This window comes from Lithohypha guttulata (assembly GCF_036872675.1).
Source record: "Lithohypha guttulata strain CCFEE 5908 chromosome Unknown scaffold_3, whole genome shotgun sequence".
NCBI lineage: Eukaryota > Fungi > Ascomycota > Eurotiomycetes > Chaetothyriales > Trichomeriaceae > Lithohypha > Lithohypha guttulata.
In genome coordinates, this window is record NW_027042752.1 from 3,356,461 (window position 1) to 3,381,639 (window position 25,179).

Consider the following 25,179-nt stretch of genomic DNA (forward strand, 5'->3'; position numbering starts at 1 on the left):
AATGCAGATAGTATTTGCCGTCCTCCAATGTCCTTGGTATTTGATGACTTGCATTGATCGTGAAAAGTGCGGATCTTTCCGCCGCTTACCAGTTAGGTCTGGATTTCTGCCATTGAGTGTGGCTGTGCCAGAAATCAAAGAATGAGAAGAATTTGAGCTGTGCACAACATCGTAACACAAAAAAGTACATGACAGTGACTGACACGATATCGTAATGGACGACGATAGACAGGACGATTAGTAAGTCGACCTTGTCGGATCCAACCACCAGCCATCTTTCGGCCTCTTCCTGACCTTCAAATAGCTCGACCCCGAGGCGGAAACACCGACCTGGTCTGACACGCATCGCAGCAGCTTGCGAAAGATGTCGTCGTCGCAAGCAAAAATGTGATCAAAAAGATCCATGCGGACCTTGTGAAGCCGCTGGCGTCAAATGTGTCTTGTCTGAAAGACTGACCGTCGTCTCTGGTTCAGTCCAGGTGGATGAAGAAGCATTGCGAGATGAGATACGCCATCTACGAGCACAGGTCACCGACCTGAACCGGCAGCTTGTTGAGGAGCGGCAGAACAGCATCACACGCATGGTAGGTCAGAGCATCGACCAACAGCTATCGCCACCAACTTCGGCCCATCGTTCAATTATATTCAATCCTACCTCTCCAGAGGCACGACGCGATCAGGGTTATTATCCAAATTACACGGGTCGCATCCTGCGGCCTACTTTTGGTGGTGCTCACCAGAACCGTGTGGATGCAGGCGACAAAAGTAGTGCCTGGACTTTGTGGAAAGATGATCATTCTGCAGAAACCCCTACAGATCATGCTAGTGCTGACAGCATTTCTCTCTATGAGGATCATGGCTTGGCCCTAATTGACATCTTTTTTGACCAACGTTGGCCTCATCTCCCTATCCTGCACAAACCGACTTTCTTGCGGGATAAATTCGAGCCGTTCGCCAGAGGGCAGGACATCCCAGGCATAGCTCGATTTCAGCTGTATATGGTCTTCGCTATAGCTGCACTTGAGCACGGCAGAATCAAGGGCAAAAAGTTGTACAACCACCGAGACCTCTTTGACGTAGCTGTACGTGATCTGACGAGTGTTCTACTCTCTGATGACCTTGCTTGCATTACTTCGCTCATGCTACTACTGATGTATGGACGTACCGAACCTCAGTCAGTCAATATGTGGCACACCACTGGTCTTGCATTACGCACTGCTATCGGCATGGATTTACATCGAGCTGAAAGCATTCGTCATATGGAATTGAAGGAGGCTGAAATGTCCAAGAGGATATTCTGGAGCATATATGCTTATGATCGCAGCATTGCAATTTATCTGGGCCGACCCTTGGGTATACAGGATGCGGACATCAACATGCCTTATCCCTTGCAATTGACCGACAACGACCTCGAAACTCAGACTCTGCAGACGGTAGTGCCGAGGGTAAGGACGGATGTCAGAGACATGTCAACATTCAACCATCTGATCAACTTGCGCAAGATCAACTCTGAAATCTACAGAACGTTTCACTCGATCAGTAATAGCAGCTTGCTAGGACCGGCTGACTTGGACGTCGTTCGTCAAGACTTGTACTCACAGCTTAATGACTGGTTGATTACTGCGCCAAGGTACCCGATGAGCTCTTCCATGTTCCAATCTCCTGAATGGTTTCAGACCGCCTATCATCTCGCGGTTATTGCGCTCAACAGACCATCCTTTGCACAGCCACAACCGTCAATTGAATCTCTCCAGCTATGTGCCGACTCTTCAATAAGCCTGATCAGTTGTTATGGATCACTGTACGCTAAGAACAAAGTCAGCTATTCCTTCGTGGCTTTATCAGCAATCTTCATGGCAACTGTGACGATGCTTTACTCTCTCAGAGCTAGTCCGCAAGTGCGCAAAGATCTCACACGACAAGTCATCGAGACCAATATTAACAGCAGCTTGTCACTTTTGCGTGGTATCTCATCTGGTCGTGAAGTTGCTGAAAGAGCTGCTCGAGTCATACAAGTGCTTGGCAATGCTGTACTATCCTTGTTCGACAACGAAGGCTACGCAGCGCCTGATCTAAACAGCAATGCAAACGACAAACGCAACGTGGACAAGGAATTCCTTTCTTGGTTCGGACTGAAGTCCAGAATGGTCAAGAACGCGGCTGTAGCAGATGTGATGCCTCAGCAGACTCAATGGACTGGACAGGAACTGAGCTCCGATCCAACTCCTGACACTCCGTTGGCAACGTTGAGTGTTGATATGGCTTGGGAAGACCTATTTGCGCAAGGTTTTGGGATGGAGAATTCGGCTGGCATAGACTTCTTTCCTCATTCTGGTTTCTAAAGAGATGAATTAACCTGTATTGTTACACATATTGTTTCCTGAAATCAGTCACTACGCCGCGAGCATCTTTCCCAGACATCAACTATTGCTCGGCGGCTTCCAATTCTCGCCTGAATATCAGCCGGTCTGAAGCCGACGTTCGCCGTACTTCAATGGGTTATCATCCCTGCCAAGCATGCATTCATGGTCTGCTCTCCGAATGCATCGGAGGATTATTAGACCAAACAAGAACTGACCAAAACCCAATCAAGAACCAACTAAGAATAACAGTAACCAAGATCAGTGGGAGAAATGGTAGATCAATCACTTACTAGTACGAAGATCAGCTAGCTCATCCCACGTTAACTGAACCCCGAACTTCCTGCCCCGGCGGAAAGTTTGGAACCCACCTATCTTCTCCCCGCAGAAACATGACAATGTGGCGTCAGGTCTTGTGTTGCTTCGACATGCTTGCCTTCTTGGCCCACTAGGGCTTGGCTGTTTCCGTGGTATGCTTTGTCGTCTTATCACAGTATAACCTTCCAACCTCTCTACGTACTGTACTTCTTCTGCTGACTTGTGACTCTATTCGCATCATACGAAGACTCAAAGTTTGTCGGCGCAAGGTCACAAAAACGACATAGCAAGGAACACCCAGTCAAGCACTCTGGGATGGCTCATCCTCCCAAGCATGAGATGCTCGACTCAAAGGATGTCGATTACCCCGAACACGATGAGTCTCCCTCAGAGATCGCCGTGGCTCTCGCGGCGGGAGCAAAGGGTCATACAAAGTCAGCAGATGTCGCTATGAAACTGTTTGAGAATCACGACTTCAATATGCAGGTCGACCCAGTTGAGCAGAAGCAAATTGTCAGGAAAATTGATTGGTTCATCATACCTTTGATTGCGGTCAATTGTAAGAGTGAAACCTTCATTTGTATCTGGGTCTTTCACTGATTGCATGCAGACGTCTTCTTCTATATTGATAAGACGACATTGTCATATGCAGCACTTTATGGCATAAGGGAGGACCTTAACTTGTCTGGTGGTGAATATAGGTAAGTTCGTGAGCCGGCAGATATTCGGTAGATGGGTCACAGAAAGCATTGTTAACCATGAGCAGCTGGTTGTCGTCCATCTTCTACTGTGAGTATTCAAAGTGATCACTGGCGTCCTCCGCAGGAAGCAAGCAACCATGAGTCACGTCATCGTCAAGTCCGCAGCTAATGAACGAAACACCAGTTGGCTTCATCAGTTTCGCTTTTCCTACCAACTTTCTTATGCAGAAATTCCCCCTCGGCAAATACCTTGGCTTCAACATCATAGTCTGGGGCGTTTTCCTGATGCTGCAAGCGGCATGTTCGTCTTTCGCGACTCTCGCTGTGATGAGGTTCCTGTCGGGTGCGGCGGAAGCATGTGCCGATCCGGCATTTATGCTTATCACCCAGATGTGGTATACTAGACGTCAGCAACCTTTGAGAATTGGTTTGTGGTACTTAGGTGAGTAATAGTCGGACGGATCATACCGAGGCCTGCTTCTTCGCTCGAGCAAGCTGACGTGGTATTTAGGAAATGGTTGTAAGTAATTTTCACCCCGCCAGCAGATGTCCACCATGGGCACAAGGCTGGCCCAGACAGAGCTACAAGCTAATAACCCCCCCGTCGGAATTGCGATTGGAGGCGTTCTGGGATACGGCATAGGACACATCCAGGGAGCACTCCCATCATGGAGATATGAGTTCATTATCATCGGAGCACTCTGTACAGCTTGGGGAATTGTCATAATGATACTCATGCCGGACAGCCCTGTGACCGCGAAGTTTCTGACCAACCACCAGAAGCGTATCACTGTCATTCGTCTCAAGGACAATCAAACAGGTGTGGAAAATAAGACATTCAAACCCTATCAGGTGTGGGAGGCCTTAAAAGATCCAAAACTATACCTCTTCTACGTCCTAGGAACAGTGTGCAACTTGCCAAATGGCGGCATATCGAACTTCGGTAAGCCTGGTTGAAAGAAAACCAGGAAGGACACCAGTTGACAATCTTTGATAGGCACGCTCATCGTCCGAGGCATTTTCCAAGACAAACTCCTAGCAGCAGTTATGCAAGCTCCCTATGGCGCCTTCATCGCCCTTTCCATTGGTCTCTGCGTCTACCTCAACGACCGATTCCCGAACAACAATCGATGCAAATTCGTCCTCATATTTCTAGTTCCCAACATCGTCGGGGCCTTCGGTTTACGATTCGTCGATTCATCTCATCATGCAGGCAGATATATCTGCTACCTCCTTACGGGACCTTACAACGCTGCATTTGTCCTTATCCTATCTCTACAGATCGCCAACGTGGCTGGACATTCGAAAAAAGTTTTTTTCAATGCAGTACTGTTTCTGGGATACTGCACGGGCAATATCGCCGGTCCATTCTTCTACCTCTCAAGCCAAGCGCCAAGATATGAGCTGGGTATTTGGAGTATGATCGTGAGTCACCTCCTTGAAGTCGTGGTGATCTGCCTTTTGTGGTTTATGTTAAAGAAGGAAAACACGCGACGTGACAAGCTACAGGGCCACGAGGGACTTACGGCAGAGCAAATCCTGGAGAAGAGGAGGACGGAAGGGTACGACAGGACTGCCTTTGAGGATTTGACGGACAGGGAGAACTTGAATTTCAGGTATATCTACTGAGAAGAGTATAGCAGGAGTAATACATCGTGATATGGACGCTACTAGCTTCCGGGAATACTGGATCGCTTTTCTGGAACGTGTGTATGTTTGTTCCATGACCAAGCAACTCGTTACACCTTCCTGATGCGACGCTAGGTGGTCACAACAGGCTCTGACCCCTATAATCAGTACCGAAGCTCTCGTTCCTTCAGAGTGGAATACTTACTGTTATATTAGGCAGGTGTGACGAGGTCTATATCTAAAACGAATACCGTTTAAAGTCGTGTGACTGAACGTCAATATCACCAGGCATGGGAAAGTCGGCAAATGACAACCGCTCGCTCTAGTGTGATTTGTAGCTAAGATAGACCGTAAACGTAACCGTCCACTACTACAGGAGATGGCGAATGACAGGCTACAGCTTACCGGTATCGCCACAAGTGGAGAAGGCAATTGTTCTGAGATGTACCACCGTAGAACAACATCCTATCGGAGGTGCAGTTACGGGCACAACGGAAAGGCTGGTGAGACCTTGCCACGAACTGCTTTCGCGCATATAACAACCAGATCATAGCTGTTCTGCACCTCTGCTTGATGACTGCTTTTCAGCTTGACAACGAAACTACGTCCTGAGCACGAACGGCAAAAGTTTTGCTGCCCGGCGGACTATCTACTGCATCCGAAGCAATCTCGACAGCCAATACATCTGCTCGCGTAGGGTCGCGTTATGTAAGTGCTGCATGTAATTGCTGCCGAAAGCGCAAAGCGAAGGTATTGTTGTCTCAAAAAATATACTATACTTTGCCTAAAACTTCTGGTGCGACGGGCAGCATCCATGTTCTGCCTGTCTCAAGCGAAACGAACAATGCGAATACAGCAGAAACGATCTCCGCCGTCGTGGAAGTTTAGAGCGTAAAGTTGAAGATCTCGAAAATGATAGCGAGCTTCTTCACGACCTTATCGACACCGTGCGACATAGCACTGATGAACAAATCTTGCAACTGACCTCACTCGTCCGAAGCAATGCCACCTTTACGGAAATCAGGCAGTGTGTTAAACAGCAGATGATTGACTTGCACGTCAGTAGGCGCCAAGCCAGCCCCGATTTTGTATGGCTTCGAGACAAGATCGAGGATCAAGCACATCGATGTAGGTCTCGAGATGCATTGAGCATCGCTCGACTCACAGATGATCCTCCATACTGTGGAACTGCTTCTCCTTGGACCACCGTTACCGACGATGATATTCTAGTCTCAAATCTCGTGTCGGTCCTTTTCACTTGGGAAGGAACATTTTACAATTGGATTGATGCCGAGCTTTTCCTGAATGACATGCAGAAGGGCCATGGCCACTACTGTTCGTCATTTTTGGTCAACACCGTACTCGCCGTTGCCTGTGCATACTCTGACTATCCTGAAGCAAGGACAAGACACGGGAAGCCATCCTCACTCATGCTGGCGTTTATTGCAGAAGCTGAGGGCCTCATGCAAGAGAGCTAGCTTTATCAAGAATAGCGACTAAAGTGGGGGAGTGCACTCCAGGTGTGGAACTCGTCTTAAAGTTCCAGGTTTTGATGGTAGCACAAATGGACTTTTTAATTCAATAGGTCGGGGTAAGGGCAACAGATCCCATGATAGTCTGTAGATCCACTTACCGATCATCCAGGTTACTACAACTGTTGTAAACGACGTATTGTTTACGATCGAACAGAGCTAGCATGTCTCAAATGTGCCAAGAAAGGCCTCGACTGTCAGGGTCCAGTCCGGCACTAATACAGTGAAACATGTACTCTACATTGCTCTCATGAGCTGATCGATATCCCTAATCTGCACGCTCCTTTACAGGCCAAGGTACGCTTCACCCGATTTGACTGATGACGTCAGGACGAGCCCCGGAAAACTTATCCGCCACATGCTGGATTCTAATTAGCGTGATCGCTGTCGGCTAGTGGCGCTTACATCTTAGTTTACCGAGCCTCGTCCTGCCGATAGTTATCTTTCGTTGTCCGTTCCGGATCATGTGGTTGTCCAATCACGTGGCCTGCGAGGCTTTCGGGACAAGGGTGCACTTGTTCAGAGCCGATTCACAGGGCTAGAACATGTGAATGGCAAACTTCAGATGTAGATCCCTTTGAGGGAAAGGGTTTTTTTCCGGCAATTTCTCCTCAGTGTATGGACATCTACGTACACAGTTATAATATTGTCCTTATGAGCTCACCTTCGACCTTTTGATAATCTAACAACAGTGCAGTGTAGTAAGCCAAAAATACTCTCAGCCGGCGAGCAAGATGGTTGTCGTTTCACCAGTTTATAGAACGAAGCTGGCAACCAACGTCATTACGTCGAACCTTTGTCGAAGACGAAAACATTCCTCTGTTGCTTGCGAAGGCTGCCGCAGGAGAAAGTCGAAGGTGGGGGATATTTGGGCTTCGTGAATGATGCCTACTAATGATCTTAGTGCGATGGCCAAAGGCCTAGTTGTACTTCCTGTGTGAAGGCTGCATGCCAGTGCTCTTATACTACCAACGACAAAAGGACTGCAAAGGCAAGAATGCAAGAAGTAGAACGTCTCTCGAAGACAATCCGAGACTTCGAAGATGTTCTAGGGACACTAAGATCTGGCACCGAGGCTCAGGCATTAGACGCCCTCTTAGCCCTCCGCTCAGATAACAAGGCTACTGCCACTGTAGCTGCCAGTAGCACGAAATCCACACCACACGAAAGCTTTAACACAACCGGTACCGCTCTACGGTGGGTGTGTGATACGACGGATCCTTTCGGCAATGTGCTGATACCTCCACGAGAACTTGTTGAACACGGCATAACATCTTTCTTGGACGGCTCTGCTGTACTGTTCGATTACTTTGCCGAGGAGGAGGTATCGAAACTTCTTGCTGATGCCTATCCTGGCAATTCAAAGCCTACTTCGACAGTGGCCTTGTGTCAATTATGCGCAATGGCTGCAGTGGGATGCCAATACTTCCCTGGCCGCTACAACGAGGTGACCAAGAGAACATTATTGGCAGCTGTAAAGCTCAATATAGAGGAGTGTATTGAAGAGGCTCCACTCTCTGCCATGCGACTTATGGCCCTTCTGTGCATGTACTTCACTTTCGAGAAACGAACAAGCGCGCTCCTGTACGCCGCTATGGGATTGAAGATTGCACGAATACACCAGAATGACATTCTTGTCTATGAAGGGGATCCGACGCCCTGGAGACGAACACTATCCAGTCTTGTATTTTTAAGTTGCTGGCTTTGCGGAACAACCGGCTACTTGCCGGATCCGCAGAACGATGAACTATACAACGCTGTTCTTACAGATAGCAGCAGACCCTGCTCTATCGCCGATGACGTTCAACTCCAAATTGTCAAGATCTCTGTTTTGAGCTGTAAGATCTTGAAGGATGCATACCATGCACGATCTATCTCAATTACCACGGTATTGAATTATAAAGACAAACTACAGGACTGGCTCTTCAGTCTGCCAGAGTACATGAGGCTTGATTCCCTGCTCGGCACGGATGAGAAAGCTCAACGCTTACGACCAATATTTTCAATCCATCTACTATACATGAGCGCGTTCATCCTTATCTATAGAAAGCTGCTTACCCAATTCGCTACCTCTGACCAGATATTGTATCAACCCGAGTTTTTTCATACGGTACAATCACACCTCGAACCATGTATCTGGTCTTGCAGACAAGCTGCTAAGCTTCTGGACCTAGCACATTCAGAAGGAGTCGTCCTCCGAACATGCTGGTTGTTCATCTATTGCACATACTGTACGTGCAACGTCCTACTGTACTTTACCGCGAACCAACTTCTATACACGGACAATGTGGATGAGGTAGCACAGGATCTCGAAGCTGCAAAGAAATGCATCGAAGTACTTGAATACTGCAGTAAGTACGATGAAGCAGCCCGACGATATCTAGGGAGCATATCCTTAATATACAGGGACCTAGCACAAGTTTTCGATTGGAAGTATGCGCCAGCCTCGGAACCGCGGTACTATAACCCAAGCGACAATAACGAAGGCCTACAGCACTTGGTTGCGGTGACAGTCGACCTTCTCCTTCACCCGTTCGATGGTGGCACCAGGAAGTTAGTGCGATCCGTGGATGAGGCTATGGCTCATCTACCTGAACCATTTCAGCATGTGTCACCAACCAATTTTGGCAGTTCACATAAGGCCAGTGAAATCATCTCCACTGTGTCTAAGGATGGACTGCAACATTACTTATTGAATGATCCGATTGGAACCAATGGGTTTACTAAGAGCTATAATGCGGGAAGATGACAAGCGTGCATGCAATTCAGTCTGCACGGCCTCCATATATGGTCACAGCTGTTAGAGCGGGATACGCACCCGCTAATTGGTTGTCCGCCTCTGCTCCAGATTGGCTGCCGACCGGCCACAAATGATCGTTCTTAGAGTCGCTCAAGGAATTCGTCTCCGAAAGTGGAAAGACAGTGTGTCAAGTCAGCTCGGAAAAGCTCAAGCACTGCTGCAATGCTTCTTCTCTGCTCAACACAACAGCCATCGCCCGAAGCGGTCATGACTCCAGAAGAAATTACCTGGGAATACATGCACATCTTTAAAAGATTAATGAAAACTTACCCGCCAAACGCGCTCTGTGGGTATGGGTCACTCTCACTGCACTATACATGCATTCTAGTACGGACGTTCTTTCTGCCAGATATTAATCTCAGGCGTCTACTAAGAGAAGTATCGAGTTCGCTCGCACAACGAAATCGTTCCTCTACTAGACCAAGCTTTCATCTTTTCCCGTTTTACGGCGATCCGTTGAGGAAGAGTCATCATGTGCATAGTCAGGGTATCAACAAGCAGCATCCTCCTGAAGGATTATTAATGAGACCAGAAGCCTACGGATTTAAAACGCTCTGACCACTGCTCGTGGGCAGTGCCAAAAGGGCTCAACAAACCAACTACAAATGCTGGGTACCTTTGCCTTTCGTCTCTTGCAGCCTCAACAGGCGTTAGTCACGCGCCGTGGATGTGGGTCTGTAGTTGTAGAAGCGCCCGAGGTGAAGCTTGTGCCACCAGTGATAGCGTTCTGCATGCGCCCTTCTTACGCCTTAAAACACCATGGAGGGCAGCTCGGCTAACCTGCTCACCCGGTAGACCAAAGCGGCATCGCCGAGAAGATTGAAATCTATCCTGTGCCTTCTGTTCTAGGATAGTTTGTCAGTTCTGTTCGGCAATAAAATCTGATTGATTTGCATCGTTAGAGGCCTAGTCCGAACAGTGCCGCAAATGTTTTCGGGATCGCGAACGCCGCAGTGCAGACGATGGCTGATGTGAAGGATACGATGAAGGTGGTATTACTTTTACGACTTAAGGTCGTGCGAATAAGAGATATCTACCGGCACCCGCCTCGGGGTCCGCTCCAAGCATTAAAGAGCGATAGGCTGCTTAATAACCGTTACTATACTAGTACTGAATAATAATAAAAAAAGATTGTCGTAGACAAAGGTGATTATTTTGACAAGGTGCGGAGTTACGTAATTATACCCGCACAGCTTCCAAATCCTCCCTCAATTCCACCATCAAATCCTCCAAAGCCTTGTCGCCAAACATATCTTCCGGTGCAAACATGCCAACTGCCAGCATACCATCTGCGTCTATCTTCGCTTCCACATCCAAAGCCGGACGACACCACTCAACACCCTCTCCAACCTCGACAGTTCCACCTATCAGTGGCGATGCACCGGGTGTAACCGCAATGCTCTTTGCCTGTTCTCTTGCTTCACCACTAGCGTGCTGGATTCTAACTACATCCTCGTCTTTACCAGCCTCATGTGTCTCACCTTCGTGGTTTGTGTTCTCGGGCAGCTTTATGAAATTGACATAGCAATCTACCTCAACCCCAGTCCAGGCATGCAAATCCCGCATATTCACTCCACAATGCTCGGCTAGTGAGATCTCCATCATATCTCCTTGGAGCTTGTGAGCAGATACCAACAAGGGTGAACCCTTTGAGACATCAACCCGTACAGGGAGAATATTGAAGGTAGGTTGCACAAGCTCAGTGATGCGCTCAATGTCCAGCGATCGATTGGCGAAGTAGACTCCCAGTGTTATGGTCGGAGATGCCTGACCCTCCGCCTGATGTCGACGGCGAGCACGTACTCGTGCAATGGCTGCGAAGAAGATTGACTGTATGCTTAGTCCTGTCTTGCGCCCAACTTCAGCTAGCATTGTTGTCGATAGTAGATCTGGAAAGAAGCGACTGCTACGATCGACGGTGAAGCTGCTTTTCCTCGTCTTTCTTTCGCTTGCGTGATTGCCGTCAAGATAATTCATCCAGAACTCGCGGGCCTGTGCTTGTGCTGCCTTTGACATTGTAGTGGTCAGAAATGGTTCAATATTGGTTGCAAGCTCGATTGACGAGTCTTTGTTCCGACACAACTTCTCTAATGCTTGAAGCATCACCTCAAGGCTGACGGCGTCGTAGATTGCGTGATGAATTTGTAAAGACACCAATAAGCCTCTGCCGTTCTGCATGATTTCATACTGTAGTGGTCCCGTCTCTTTGGAGCTTGTCTTGAACACAACTTGATAGTACTTGTTGCCAGATTCGATAAATCTGGTACGCAGAGCAGGAGTCTTGCCAATGAGCATTTGAAAAGCCGCCCTGAACATAATTTCCGAGCAGTTTCGGACATCCAACCAGAAGGTTGCGTAGAATAGCCGACCTTTGCTTGCACGCCACATGTCTAGCATGTATACGTGTCCTGCTGTCGCTGGCAGGACAGTCTCAACGTGCTGCGGACTTACATCTGCAAGGTCAAGTGAGTGGTTGATTGTTGCAAGCAAGTTTTCTTCTAATTGTAATGACCTGCTAACCTGCTCTCGATCTTTGATAACTTGATTTGGGAGTTCTGCTGACGCAGCCGCTGCAATCTTCGCAGCACTTTGACCTTTTAGAACGATGCTGACTGGTACTCGCAGACCGACTTCGCGCAAGGACTTGGCAATCTTGATTGCACTGATGCTGTCCAAACCTAGCTCGAATAGAGTGGTATGCTTGGATATCTCTTCCTGAGGAACATTTGACACCTGCGAGAAGACGTTGCGGACTGTTTCCTCCATGGGCGTCCACTGTGAATTTTGTACTTCCTGCTGCTCAGATTGACGATCGCCGATGGGCTGCATGTGCTCTTCTTGCTTCACAAACTCTGTTCGAGGTAGTCCGCAAATAGAAATCTCGTTTCTGTAGTGATCGAAAACTGGTTCGGAGTCGTTGTGAATAAGGAAGTCGAGCACTTTATCGAGCTTGTCAAGGAGTTCTTCCACACCTGAACTAGCCATGACACCAGCTTGAGTAGCAACAGTCCATACGAGACCTTCGTTCTTCTCCTCCATCTCCACATTGATCGCATATGGAGGTGAGAGTTCACCATCGTCCAAGTCAACTTCCTCGAAAATTGGCTGATCGTCCGCTTCTCGGCGTGGCTTCTTCTGAAACGTGAACAGTGTGTTGAAGAGCTCAGCGCCACCAGTTCTTGCAAGTGTCAAAGCATTCGTCAAAGGAAACTGCTGATACTCGTAGATTTGCACGCTCATATTGTGGATGCTCTTTAGAAGGTCCGAGGCTGTACACCGCAGGTCGATCTGTGGTCTATAGATGACTGTGTTGAAGACAGGGAATACGAGGTTTTCTGTCTCTTCAGACATTCGACCGGAAACCACTAGCCCAAAGCTGACATCTCTCTGTTTGCTGAGGTGACTCAGGGTCAGGGCCCATACAGCGAGGCCAAGAGACTGGAGTGTAATACCATGCTTTCGACAGACAGCGTGGAGCTGTAAGGGTTTGATACTCGACGTCTTGTGTCTCAACGTGGCTGAACAGTCGCCTACTGTATTTTGAACCAGACAAGCCTGAACATTATGCAGATGTGCAGACCAGAATCGTGTAGCCGCTTCACTTACGCTATTTTCTTTGATCGCATTAACATGCATTGCTATCGTGCCAACTTCCATGGGACCAGGATACTGTGCTTGATATGATTGTTGGATATGATTGAGTAATAGGTGCAATGACCATGCATCATAGTGAGCATGCGAAAGTGCCAGTATGAAGTATATTCTACCGTCGTCTAGAGTAGCCACTTGCAGCTGAGGTTGAGAATTGATTAAACCAGCGTTCTTTCTCAATGAATGTATGTGTTCTTTCAGTGCCTCATGGTTTCTCAGAGAGAAGGTCAGCTGGGACTTTCGCCCACCACTTTGAGCTTTAGTAATCAATTGTAGGAAGGATACTTTCTCGACTGGCTCTGCAAGCATTACGAATTTGGTCCTCAGGATTGGCAAGTTTTGGTAGGATCGGTGAACTGCCTCGACGAAGGGTCTCAGGTCTGTCTGTGCACTCAACTTCCAAACCATGACATTGAAATACCGTTCATAATCAAGCAGTAAGCCTTCCTGCATCGAAGTTGTGGGTAATGTCGTCTCAATACCCTCGAGGTGGACACCCTGGTCTTTCAATAAGCTGTACCACTTCGCGTCATCGTGAACGCCATTTATAGGTGCTTGATCATGGATCACGATGGACTGTTCGGCCATGCCTGCTATTGTCGGATGCCGTAAAATTTTGCTCACAGGTAAAGCAAGACCTCGTCGTTTGAGCCTTGTGGTCAGCTTGAGGGCATCAATGCTGTCTAATCCAATTTCGAAGATTGTGGGCTGCTTACTGCCAATAGCTGACTCGTCGATGCTAGCAAGTCGTGAGATCTCGGACCTAATGATACTTATTGCTATTGACTCGTTCTCGTGGTCATCCTCACTGGCCTCTCTGTGTTGAGAGTGAGTAGGCTGGTGCAATCTGATGACATCTTTGTCCTCAGAGAAAGCTGTTGGTAGTGAAGTTTCACTCGCTTTAGATATCGTCTGTAGTGTTGTGGTGAAAAGTTCAAGAAGGGTAGAGATTGATTGCTTCTGCAAAGAAGGACTAGATGCCACGATGACTATGCTGTACTGGTTCTCTAAGACTTCCTCAATTTCGATGTTGAGGGGATAGTCGGCAATGTTTTCGGATCGCTCCTCACTCCATGGCCATTTCGTCGTGTCGCGTCCTGTGTCTCGTAGCCCCTGATAGACAAACAAGGAGTTGAACAACTCTTGCGTTGTGTTCATGGCCAGCCATTTCCTGATATTGCTAAGAGGAGTATGTTGAAATGGCAGAACATCGACATTCTTTTGATAACATGTCCTGATGAGATCTGCCAGCGAGGAACCCTCTCCGGTAACAGTGACGCTAAAAGGCAGAGTGTTGAACATTGGGAATATGAACTCATCTGCGCCTTCAAGGTCAATAGAACGACCTGACAACACAATACCAATTGTGGGATTGACATCGAAGAACTTTGCTAAAGTAAAGAGCCATGCAGCTTGAAAGATAGCTTGAGAAGTGACAGCTATAGCCCTTCCCTGCTGACGTATAATTTTCAGGCTGAGCTTTTTCCGTACGGTATGCGACACTGAGGTGTCCAACCACTCATCATCTTGTAGTGGAAGTAATCTGACGTGAGGAAGTGTCTTTCGCCAAAAGTCGGGAGCTTGTTTTAGTGACAGTAGAGGGCCGAACGAAAGAGCCTTATGTAATGAAGGTTGTTTCAAACTCGCACTGAATTGCTGGTAGACACGATTGAGTTGATCGAGCATAAGAGGCATGCTAATGCCGTCAAAAAGGCCATGAAAGAGGAAAACCGACATGTAATTAGAACGGCCTCGATCGCGTCGAACGAGCCAGACCTGCCACGGCCATGCAGAGTCAAGTCTTCTCGCAGTTTCAATCCACCTCCGAAAGGATGCATCAATTGACTGAACGGGATCTTCTTGCATAGAATCCGTTCCATAATCCATGTTGCAGCAGTTCGGTGTGTTTTCGAAGATGACTTGTGCATATCCCTCTTCTGTTGGTACAAATCGAGTTCTTAATATATCGAGTTGATTTTGGAGAACATCCCAGGCACGTTTTAGTGCAGGAATGTCGCAATCATTGAGAGAAAACAGAAACTTCACAAGGTATGGTGGTTGGTCAGCATTGCTGCTCAACATCTTTGAGATCATGCCCTCTTGAAGAGGAGTGCACGGTGCCACTAACTTGACTTTGCCTAAGTGACTGGACAGTCTTCGTGAGACTGATGGTTCGTGTTCAGCAGCGAATGCGTGTATTCTCTGCTCTGCTAAATTTTGTTCCTCATGGATCCTGGCGTCGTGCTGGCTTGTGTTCTGGCAGAGAATCTCAGCGAGGTCACCAATCACGGAATGTTTCAGTATCATTGCCACAGAGGCTCGATGGTGGCCTGCTGCTTTGAGCTTTCTCGATAGACCTATTGCTGATATCGAATCAAGGCCGAGCTGGAGAAGAGAACTGCCCCAAGTGATATTGTCGCGTGCGAGGTCTAGGAACTCTGTGACCAGGGCAACGATCCGCTCAAAATTCTCTACTGGCACAGACTGATCTTGAAAATCTGTGATCTGGAATTGACGTACCTGTTTCAGAGGAAGAGAGCAATACAAGGCTTTGAGAGCTTTGGAGTCCACCTTGTTGTTGACCGTCAGAGGTACAAAGTCAATAGCCATGAAATAAGTAGGCATCATGTACGCAGGCAATTGCTCAGCAGTAGCATTTCGTGCCACGCGAATACGTGCCCTCATCTCGGGATCTTCGAGTGCCTTCGGCCTTCTGTCTCCGTATTTCGCAGTTGTTTCCTGAGCAAAGAATGCAACCAGCTGCTCCTTCTCTTGCTCGGAGTGTTTCAGCACCAATGTAGCCACATCGGCCTGTATGGCTTGCGATATGACGTGGTTGATTTCTCCTATTTCAAGGCGCTGACCACGAAGCTTGATCTGGTCGTCTATCCGACCTATGAACTCGAAGCTGTTGTCGTGTAGCATACGGACAAGATCTCCTGTTCGATACACACGATCGCCAATACCTCTCAGGATTGTGAATCTTTCAGCAGTGAGGTCAGGCCGGTTCAGATATTCAACGCCAACAAGGGGTCCAGATAGACAAAGCTCGCCTACAGCCCCAACCAGGACAAGATTGTCTGTACCGGGTGCGACCACATACGTGCCGACATTGATAAATGATTGACCTATGTTCGCAAGCTTGAATGTCTTGTGTGATATGGGTCGGAACGTGCAGCCGATTGTGACTTCACTAGGTCCATAAAAGTTGTGGAGGCAGCCTTCTTCACCCCAAGTCTCAATGACATCTTGCCGTAATTGCTCGCCTCCAACAATGAATACACCCTCACGCAACGACGGCACTACTTCGGGTGTCAGTAGTCGAGCAAGACTGGGTGTCAGAGCGAGATGCGTAATGCACAACTTGCTGATAGTGCCAGACAAATCCTCGAATAAAAGGTCTCTAGGGGTAACAACAGCACAAATACCTTTACTCCAGCTCCAGAAATGCTCAAGCACACTAACATCGAAGTGGTAAGCAGCGAACTGCAGCCACCGAGAGTTCTCAGTCCAACGCTTCTCGAGTATGTGGGCGAAAGAAACTAATGCCTGGACAACAGAATTGTGGTTGATGATACAGCCTTTGGGTGTGCCAGTCGTGCCGCTGGTATACAGGCAATAACACACGTCAGTCCCTGCCACAGGTCGTTGTAATTGAGGTCTCTCCGTGCTTTGTGTTCCCATCATCTCGTCATCGTCCACGCAAAGCACTTGGAGGTCGTGCATTCCTTCGAACGACACCACAATATCGGATGTTGTTATAACAAGCTTGCAACTCGCGTCTTGTAGGATGAAATCTTGTCGGCTTTTCGGCGCACCAGGATCTATTGCCACGTACGCGCATCCTGCCATAAGAGTTCCGAGAAGAGTAAAAGAAGCCTCTGGACATTTGTTGAAGCAGATAGCAATGAAGTCGCCTCGCTGAGCGCCATGTTCTAGGATCAGGTTGGCAATTTGTGAGCTCCTAGCGACTAATTCCGCATATGTCCACGTCTGCCGGAGTATCTGTTCCCCTCGGATATCCGACACAAACTCGAGGGCAGTCGCAGTCGGGTCCTGTGTAGCACGTGCTAGAACCAGATCAGGAAGACTTTTGTGATCCGACTTGATCGAAGTCGTCACAGGCGAACGCCCAGCTTTTATGCTTTTGCTTTCCGTATCGTGATGCGTCGGTATGTGCAGAACATCATGGAGCAGCTGTTCGTATTGCAGAAGCAGGACGGAAGCGTGCTCCTTGGGTAGAACTTTTTGATTGTATGTCAATTGCAAGGCCAGCTCATCATCTCGTGGAACGACCTCGATTGACACGGCATATTCCGCACTGGCTTGATCGGAACTAATTTCCCACGATCTTTGAGCTTGGTCAGCTTGCGAGTATTTTTGGAGCACAAGGATAGAATCGAAGAGGTTCCCTTCGACGTCTAGGGCTGCTTTGATTCGCGGTAGTGACAAATGTGGGTTTTTGTGCAGACGTGCGTTCGTTCGTGCGATCTGTTCAAGTAGCGATTCGGAGTCGTGTGACATATCCACAATTACAGGTACAGTATTAATTGTAGGGAAAACAGCATCATTGAGCTCCTGTTTGTTGAACGAGCGCCCAGAAAGGATAGTCCCAAAGGTGACATATTGTTGCGCGGTATAGGCGGCTAGTAGTTGAGCCCAAGCAGCCTGACATGCCACCAATAAGGCACAGCCTGCATCTTCACATGCCTTTTGAATCATTGAAAGCGGGCTTGTGAGTTGAAACCAGGAAACTTGTAGCTTTGATGGTACGTCACGTTCAATATTGAGGTCCGGGAAAGTTGTCGCGTGTGCCATAGGCTGCATCTGCTTCCAGTAGCTGGTATCCATGTCTTGAGATCTATTATTGTGTACAATGAGGCTCAAAACCTCATGCACAGATGGCGGACGTTTCAGATCTTCGCCATAATATAAAGTCTGCATGTCGTGGAGGACGATGTCCAGAGCTCGAGCGTCGTAGAGCGCGTGAAACATGTGCACGTTTATCGAGATTTCGCCTCCATCTTTGGACAAGTGGAAAGACCACGGTGGTCGTGAGAAAGGTTTTGGAATGATATTAGCGGTAGGCTTCCGCAATGGATATTGATCTTCCTGCTCAAGCAGAATCTGCATGGGCTTGTCGTGTCCTGGGACGTACACCAGCATAGCAAAAGGTATATCTTTATCGTAGATCTCAACAAAGGTAGTCCTGAGCATCTCGTGACGCCTTACTATTTGCTCCCAAGCTCTTTCAAGCCGACCTTGGTCGAAATCTTGTCCAAGCCGAACTTGTATGCTGTTGTAGTACAAACGACCATGAGACTTTTGGTATTCTGACAAGATACCTATTTGTGTTGCGGAACATGGCCAGATAGCCTGCACCACATGTCGATCGAGGTGAAAGCGTCCGATAATGGACTGCTCATGCTTCTTCTCAAAAGCGTCAATATCGAAGCCGTCGACGTGCTCGGCGTCTCTTACACCTTGACTCTGTTGACAGAATCGCACGATGTCAGAAAGCGTAGGCTTGTCGAGAATGTCTGCGGATGAAATCCGGTAGCCGAACACTCTCAGTCGTGCAGCCAATTGAACAGTACTGATGCTGTCAAGCCCAAGCTGGAAAACATTCGTCCGAGGCGTGATTGATTGGATGTCTCTCGATGTCATTGAGGCCAATGCTTCGAGTAAATGCTTACCACATGTGGAGTCTAGAAGGGCTTTGTTGGTATCGTTGTGTTCTTGTTCAATTCTGTGGCCGTCAATATTGCTATGAAAGGTTCTAACGTAATTGATGAATCGTATCTCAGATTCGGGCAAGAGATGCATTACTTCGCCAGCGAGTGCCGGAGGTTTCTCTGCAGTGTCCTTGAGAATTGCCAGAAATTGGCCCAAGAAGAAGTCATTGAAGCTGTTGTCTTTCACTACTGTGTTGTGAATCGTGACGTGGAGAACATTTGTCCCAGGTTCAGGTTGCACCTCAACTACGAATGGGAAATCCATCTGACCGGTTTCTCGCACTAACTTCCATATCGACTGATCGAGGTCCGTTCTGGGAGATTGCAGCAACAATAGGACATCAAAGAGACGTCTGCCATCCCTGCTGTATTGTCTCTGCAGTCGTCTCAAGGGCGTGCCTTGGAATGGCAAGACCTCGGCGTTGTATTCCTGCAAAGCGTGACAGATATCAGCGTTCGTAGTATTCCTGCGTATCGCGACTCGGGTAGGGACAGTATTGAAGCAGGGACCGACAGCATTAGTGGTAAGAGTTGTAGTGCGTCCACTGAGAACGGTGCCAAAGCAGATATCTTGCCGGTTCGCGAACAGGGCAGACAAAACCCTCGATAGAGATGCCTGACATAAAGCCAACAGTGTGGTTGAGGTTTTCCTAGCAAGTGTGACTAGCTCGGTATAGGGCACCGGGCATGATTTGCTCGATGATTGACTACTATTAGAGTCGTGCTGCTCGACAACTTCCGATAGCCGAGAAGGCGTGACATCTCTCAGTTGGCGGTTCCAGAAGGCTTCCAAAGATTCATTGTCATTCGCTGAGATGTGGTCGAGATACTTTGAGAATGGAACTGCATCAGAAAGAGGTTGCAACTTACAAATGAGCTCAACCTCAATCAATAGTTGAGTCAGGGACTGAGCATCATAGATCGCGTGGTGCATGAAGAGATGCAGCTCTGTGTGACCACTAGAACTAGGAACGAGCTGAAGCCTGTAAGGCAGACTATCGAACAGAGGAGGAACTTTATCCATAGATACATCGGTTGCCTCTGTCCAGGGTAGATTCGCACAACCAAGCACAATCTGCATATATGGATGATGGTCGTCCTCAGTCATGACAAAAATTGTTCGCAGAATCTCGTGACGTTGTACCAAACAGGACCAAGCATTCTTGACCTTGTTGAAATCTTTGAACAGGCGGAGCACAACGTGGTTGAGATAAGACGTAGCGCCTCGAGAGCTAGACGTGGACAGCATAGCTTCTTGCAACGAAGTGCAGGGGAGCACGGCATGAACCTGATAGCCTTCGGCCTCGAGTTTCTTGGTTAACGAGCTCTTTGTCGTGTCTGGCACGAGCTCTGAAGCAGGTGTACCATATCTCGCATGCTCAGAGACATCTTCGATAAAAGGTAAAAGTCTCATGATTGAAGAGTGTCTCATGACTGTAGAAACTTCGATTGTCCCTATATTGCTAGATCTCAATCTTTGAGCAAAGGCAATGGCACTAATTGAGTCGAGACCATAAGCAAAGAAAGAACCATGGACATTGATCTCAGATGTCGGCAGGCCAGTAAGCTCCGACAAGACTTCCACGACTTTGCGAGTTTTCTCGTCCACTATTTGATTGCCCAGCTCAGCAGGGCTCGAGTCAGAGTAAAGAGCCATTTGCTCATGGCTCATTTGACTGTGAATTGTGGTAAGTCGTTTCCTGTCCACTTTGGCTTGATGTGTCAGTGGCAACTCGTCCAATGGAATTAATGCTTCTGGAATCATGTAAATTGGTAGTGTGTCCCTCAAATGCTCAAAGAGCATTCCTATCAGCTTCTCACTATCGCCCGAAGCGACAACAAAGAAACACACAAGCTTGTCGTTCCCGTACTCTTTCGGCAATATGAAACTAAAAGCATCTGAAACGTGAGGAAATTGCATAAGCCTAGCATTGATCTCATTGAGTTCAACACGTTGGCCTCGGATCTTAGCTTGATCATCTTCACGACCTAATACAACCAGAGAGTCATCTGCCAATAACTTGCCGATATCTCCTGACCTGTACAGTCGTCCATACTTCGGATGATCGAGCCAGCTCCTCGACGTTAGATCTGGGTCAGTATAGCCTCTACCAACCTGTTGTCCACCTATCCATATCTCGCCCACACTACCTTTCGGCAGAAGTGTGAAGTCTGACAAAGTTTGAGCACGAGAAAGATCTTCGGGTCGACGCCGGGCGCATACGAAAAGCGACGTATTGGGAAACGCCGGTCCGACGTTATTGATGTATGCACGATCTTGGCGATAATGTCGAACGTTACATATATTAGTCGTCTCACTTGGTCCATATCCTTGGTACAGACCACGTTGGCTCCATGCATTGAAAACCTTAGCGGACATCGGCTCGCCAGAGCACACCAGAAATGCAACATTGGGGACTCTGTCGGGGTTGACAAGTGCCGCAACTGAAGGTGTCATACCGAGATGTGTGATACCCGCAGTATTGATAAATGCCTCCACATCTCTGAACAGCACATCGTTGTTGGCTGAACACAACGTCAACCCGCAATGCCATGTCCAGAATATCTCGAAGACCGACACGTCGAACGCTGGGGAGCATGACTGAAGCAGTTTGGATGTCGCGTCGTGTGGATATGTCTCCGACAAATGTTGAATATTGCTCATGAGATTTGCCCTGGTAACGAGAACACCTTTTGGCGCACCAGTGCTACCTGAGGTGAAGACTGCGTAAGCCAAGTCTCTGCCAGATGATTCCATTCTCAGTGGTTCCAGTAGCGTAGCATTCTCAGAAACGACACTATCGAAACTCGCGACCATTGGGGAAGACTGATCACGATACTTTGGAAGGATTTCAGCATCGACCACTAAAACTTGTGGTTGTGCCTGTTGCAGGATCTCCTTGACACGGGTCTCTGGCGTGTTAGGTTCAATGCAAAGATATGCAACCCCAGCTCGTAAAGTGGCGCAGATCAAGACGTACAAAGAAATACATTTCTTGCTCTGAATAGCGACGATGTTGTCTTTCTTGAGCTTGTATTTCGTCCGCAGCACATTGGCAGCATGTAGCGACTGTTTATTGAGTTGTCGGTATGTTAAGCGTTCACGAGAGATTGATGCGCTTGTTGGGTCAAAATCGACGATAAAATCAACAGCTATTTTATCAGGATCGTGGAGTGCTATGCTCTCGATCTTTGCTGTGAAGTTGTCGGACTGAAATCTTGCAAAGTCGACATTTGACGTTGACAAGAGATTTTCATCCAGTAACGACCACATTCTAGGAACAAGTGTCTCGGCAGGACTTTTTGTGAGCATAGTGACTATGCCATCGATCTGCTGATGAATAATTCGTATTTGTTTGTCAGCTATCCTTGCTGGATCGTATGTGGATTTGAGGCAGAGTTTGTCTTGCTTAGGCTCGACCTCGATGATCCAAGCATAGGGCAAGAAATCAAAGCTGCTGCTCACTGAAACAAAATCCGACATTACAGATTGCGAGTAAAGAGATTCTTGCCAGACGAAGATGGTATCGAACAGCGGTGTATTTGTCGACCTCTTCAAGGCAGAATTGATCTGCGCCAGAGATGGTCGTGAGTGCTGCAGACAATGCAAGTGTTTCCGATGGACTTGCTGCATAAGGTCTTCCGTGTCTCTGCATCTGTCCGTCCGTACAGAGACGGGCAGCGTCGATATAAGTGGTCCAATCACGTCTTCAATGTTGTTTATGACGGGGTCGCGTCCTGAGATGACGAGACCTGTTGTGACGTCCGTGGTGTCCAACAACATGCACAGCAGGAGAAGGACTGCACTGTGCATAATGGCTGGTCCACTGGTATGACGACGTCGGGCAAATTGCGCAAGTGAGTCCTGATGCAAACACAATTCAGTCGAATGGATGGATCTTGTAGAGACTTCATAGACCTCAGGACGAAGTGTTGGTAACTGGCAGGCTTCGACTTCTGACAAGTCACGCGCCCATGCAACGAGGTCTTGCTGAATGCGCGAATCGTCTAAAGCTTGTTGTCCACGAAGATAGTCCTCAAATGTTGGCCTGGCGCCGACTGGCGTACCTCTCAGCAAGTGATTTAGGTCTTTCATAATTAGGTCCCAGGACCAACCATCGTAAATCGCGTGATGTAGTGAAACGATTATGGAGTGCGGCACACGGCTCTTTCGTAATTGTAATGTGTTAGTCATGCTCGCGGGCTCGCTTAGGGACGGCGAAGCCCTTACTAGTTGGACGAAGGGCATGTTAGCATCACCTGTCGCTGCGAAAGCGGTTCGCAATATCTCGTTGTTGCATGCGAGGGTCTCAAAGGCCGACACCATATCAGAGAATGTGACCACGTCTTGGGTTGCTAGAACGATCTCATTGAGGTTGTAACGAGAATCCTGGGACGTTTCGGCAAGCATCGCAATCTGTATTGGGGTGCAAGGCAAGACCTTTTCGATGTTCAGACCAATAGACGAATAGTGCTCCAGGTCATAGAGCTTGGATGACGTTCTCTTCAAGATAGAATCGTGATTTGTGTGGCTCTGGCTAATGCTGTGTGCTCCTGTTCTTGTGATCAATCTTGAAAGATCTGTTATCGACTCCGCGTCCAAGACCGTTGAGATGGTTATGGCTGGGAATTTGCTGCGCAATTTCGAGGCAACACGTATTGCTTGTAACGAATCCAATCCGCAATTGCGTAGCGAAGTATGCCAACTCAATTCAGACTTCAATTCCTCACAAAGGACCTTCTGCAAATAAGCATCCAAGTCGGAATGATCAGATCGCGAATCTCGTACAGCATTTTCACACATTTCGTTCTCGTATATGTTTTCAAGACCTTTCCGATCGACCTTGCCAGAAGGTAGTTGGGGCAAGCCAGCGGGCACAATCACGATGTGTCCTGGCCGCATATGTCGTTGCAGCCACGCTTTACACCTAGCCTCCACATTTTTGAGGGTCAATGACGGTTCGCCCGAGCAGAACAGGACCAGGGTCTCATTAAGCACTAAAGCGGCAGCGAGGTGTACTCCGGCGACTTGCATGGCTGCTTGTTCCACCTCGCCAAGCTCAACTCTCTGACCACGTAACTTTACCTGACCGCCAACGATTCTGCCGTATATGTGAATTTCTCCGTTCGTCTTCATAACAGCACGATCTCCGGTGCGGTAGACACACCCATGACCAGGTAATTCGACGAAGGCCGCAGCTGTCTGATCGGGACGATTTAGGTATCCTTCAGCCAGCTGTCCAGCGATTGCCAGCTCTCCAGGTTGGTCTATGTCGAGGATCATATGATCCCGGTGAGAAGTGGAGTCATTCAGAATGTAGGCAGACACTGTTGCTAATGGACGTCCGATGTTGTGGACGGAATCCGTCGCGCTCATCTGTGCCACCATTGTACAATGGATGGATGCCTCAGTTGGCCCATACATGGCATATAGCATACCGTCTTGCGTGTGCGAGAAACCAAATTCGACTACGACATGTTTTGTCAGCATCTCGCCGATTGTCAGGAGTATTTTTAAGCGTGGCACAGCAGATCTCGTGCGTAACAAGGTCGTTGCAACAGTTGGTGTGAGCTCGACCGCATCTACGTCCATCGAGTTAATTATGCCTGGCAGGTCAGCCAGCATTGTTTCTCGCTCGCAACAAACAATCGCGGAACCTCGATACCAGGGGAAGAAGATCTCGAACATTGAGACATCGAAAGTAGGAGCAGCGAATTGCAGGAAACGTTCGAATTGTGGGAGGTTCTCATCATGGGCAAGCAGAGACTGACAGACTGCATGATGGGACACAGGCACGCCTTTGGGCTTTCCAGTAGAGCCAGAAGTGTACATTACATATGCGGTTTTGGCGGATGGTCTTGGGGTCAATTGCAGGGACTGTTCGTCACCAGATAGCAAATCTTGGAGATTGACCGCGACGCACGTTGTCTTGGGTAGTAAGGCTTGTAGTGTTTGCTGCATCTCTGGCAGGCAGACGAGTAGCTTTGCAGCCACATCTTCGATGATGAAAGCGATTCTCTCGTGGGGGGTATCAGGTGTGACAGGACAAAAAGCAGCACCAAGCTTCAGCACAGCTAGATAAGAGATATACAGAGATGGATGCTGAGGTAAGACCACCGGAACGATCAAGTCGCACTGTGTCCATTGTTGCAGATGTGGTTGTATACATATCGCCAGACGTCGTGCTGCGGCCTGCACCTGATTGAAGGTAAGAAGAATTCGATCGTCCCTAGGACCAATGTAGTGTATGGCTATTGCGTGTTCTGATTCGCAGTGCACTAAGTCATCGAGAAGAGCTGGTCCAGGAAGAAGTCTCCGGTCCTGATTTGCTATGGCTAGCCGTGCCGTGGGCCTTGCAGATTCGGTACTCAAGACCATGGCGAGCTGCTTAGAATACGATCATGGCCTTTCAATTCTCATGTCGGAGCCTATCATGGTCGGGTTCTGAGGGT

At 48.3% G+C, this 25,179-nt stretch overlaps 4 protein-coding genes across 4 annotated transcripts; 3 read left to right on the forward strand and 1 right to left on the reverse strand.

Moving 5' to 3' along the window:
* Positions 1–214: 214 nt before the first annotated feature.
* LTR64_005017 (uncharacterized protein) lies at positions 215–2,342 on the forward strand (the record flags this gene model as incomplete). Its single annotated transcript, XM_064899360.1, has 2 exons — positions 215–240; positions 305–2,342. The coding sequence occupies 2 exons, from the start codon at positions 215–217 to the stop codon at positions 2,340–2,342; spliced, it is 2,064 nt and encodes a 687-aa protein (XP_064755317.1).
* Positions 2,343–2,993: 651 nt separating this feature from the next.
* On the forward strand, positions 2,994–3,829 carry LTR64_005018 (uncharacterized protein; the record flags this gene model as incomplete). The annotated part of the gene is made up of 4 exons (XM_064899361.1): positions 2,994–3,237; positions 3,289–3,379; positions 3,445–3,467; positions 3,564–3,829. 4 exons carry the CDS (start codon positions 2,994–2,996, stop codon positions 3,827–3,829), a joined length of 624 nt encoding a protein of 207 aa, XP_064755318.1.
* A 105-nt stretch (positions 3,830–3,934) lies between these two features.
* On the forward strand, positions 3,935–5,008 carry LTR64_005019 (uncharacterized protein; the record flags this gene model as incomplete). Its single annotated transcript, XM_064899362.1, has 2 exons — positions 3,935–4,322; positions 4,377–5,008. The coding sequence occupies 2 exons, from the start codon at positions 3,935–3,937 to the stop codon at positions 5,006–5,008; spliced, it is 1,020 nt and encodes a 339-aa protein (XP_064755319.1).
* Positions 5,009–10,519: 5,511 nt separating this feature from the next.
* Positions 10,520–25,105, reverse strand: LTR64_005020 (NRPS protein; the record flags this gene model as incomplete). The annotated part of the gene is made up of 2 exons (XM_064899363.1): positions 10,520–24,862; positions 24,926–25,105. 2 exons carry the CDS (start codon positions 25,103–25,105, stop codon positions 10,520–10,522), a joined length of 14,523 nt encoding a protein of 4,840 aa, XP_064755320.1.
* Positions 25,106–25,179: the final 74 nt, after the last annotated feature.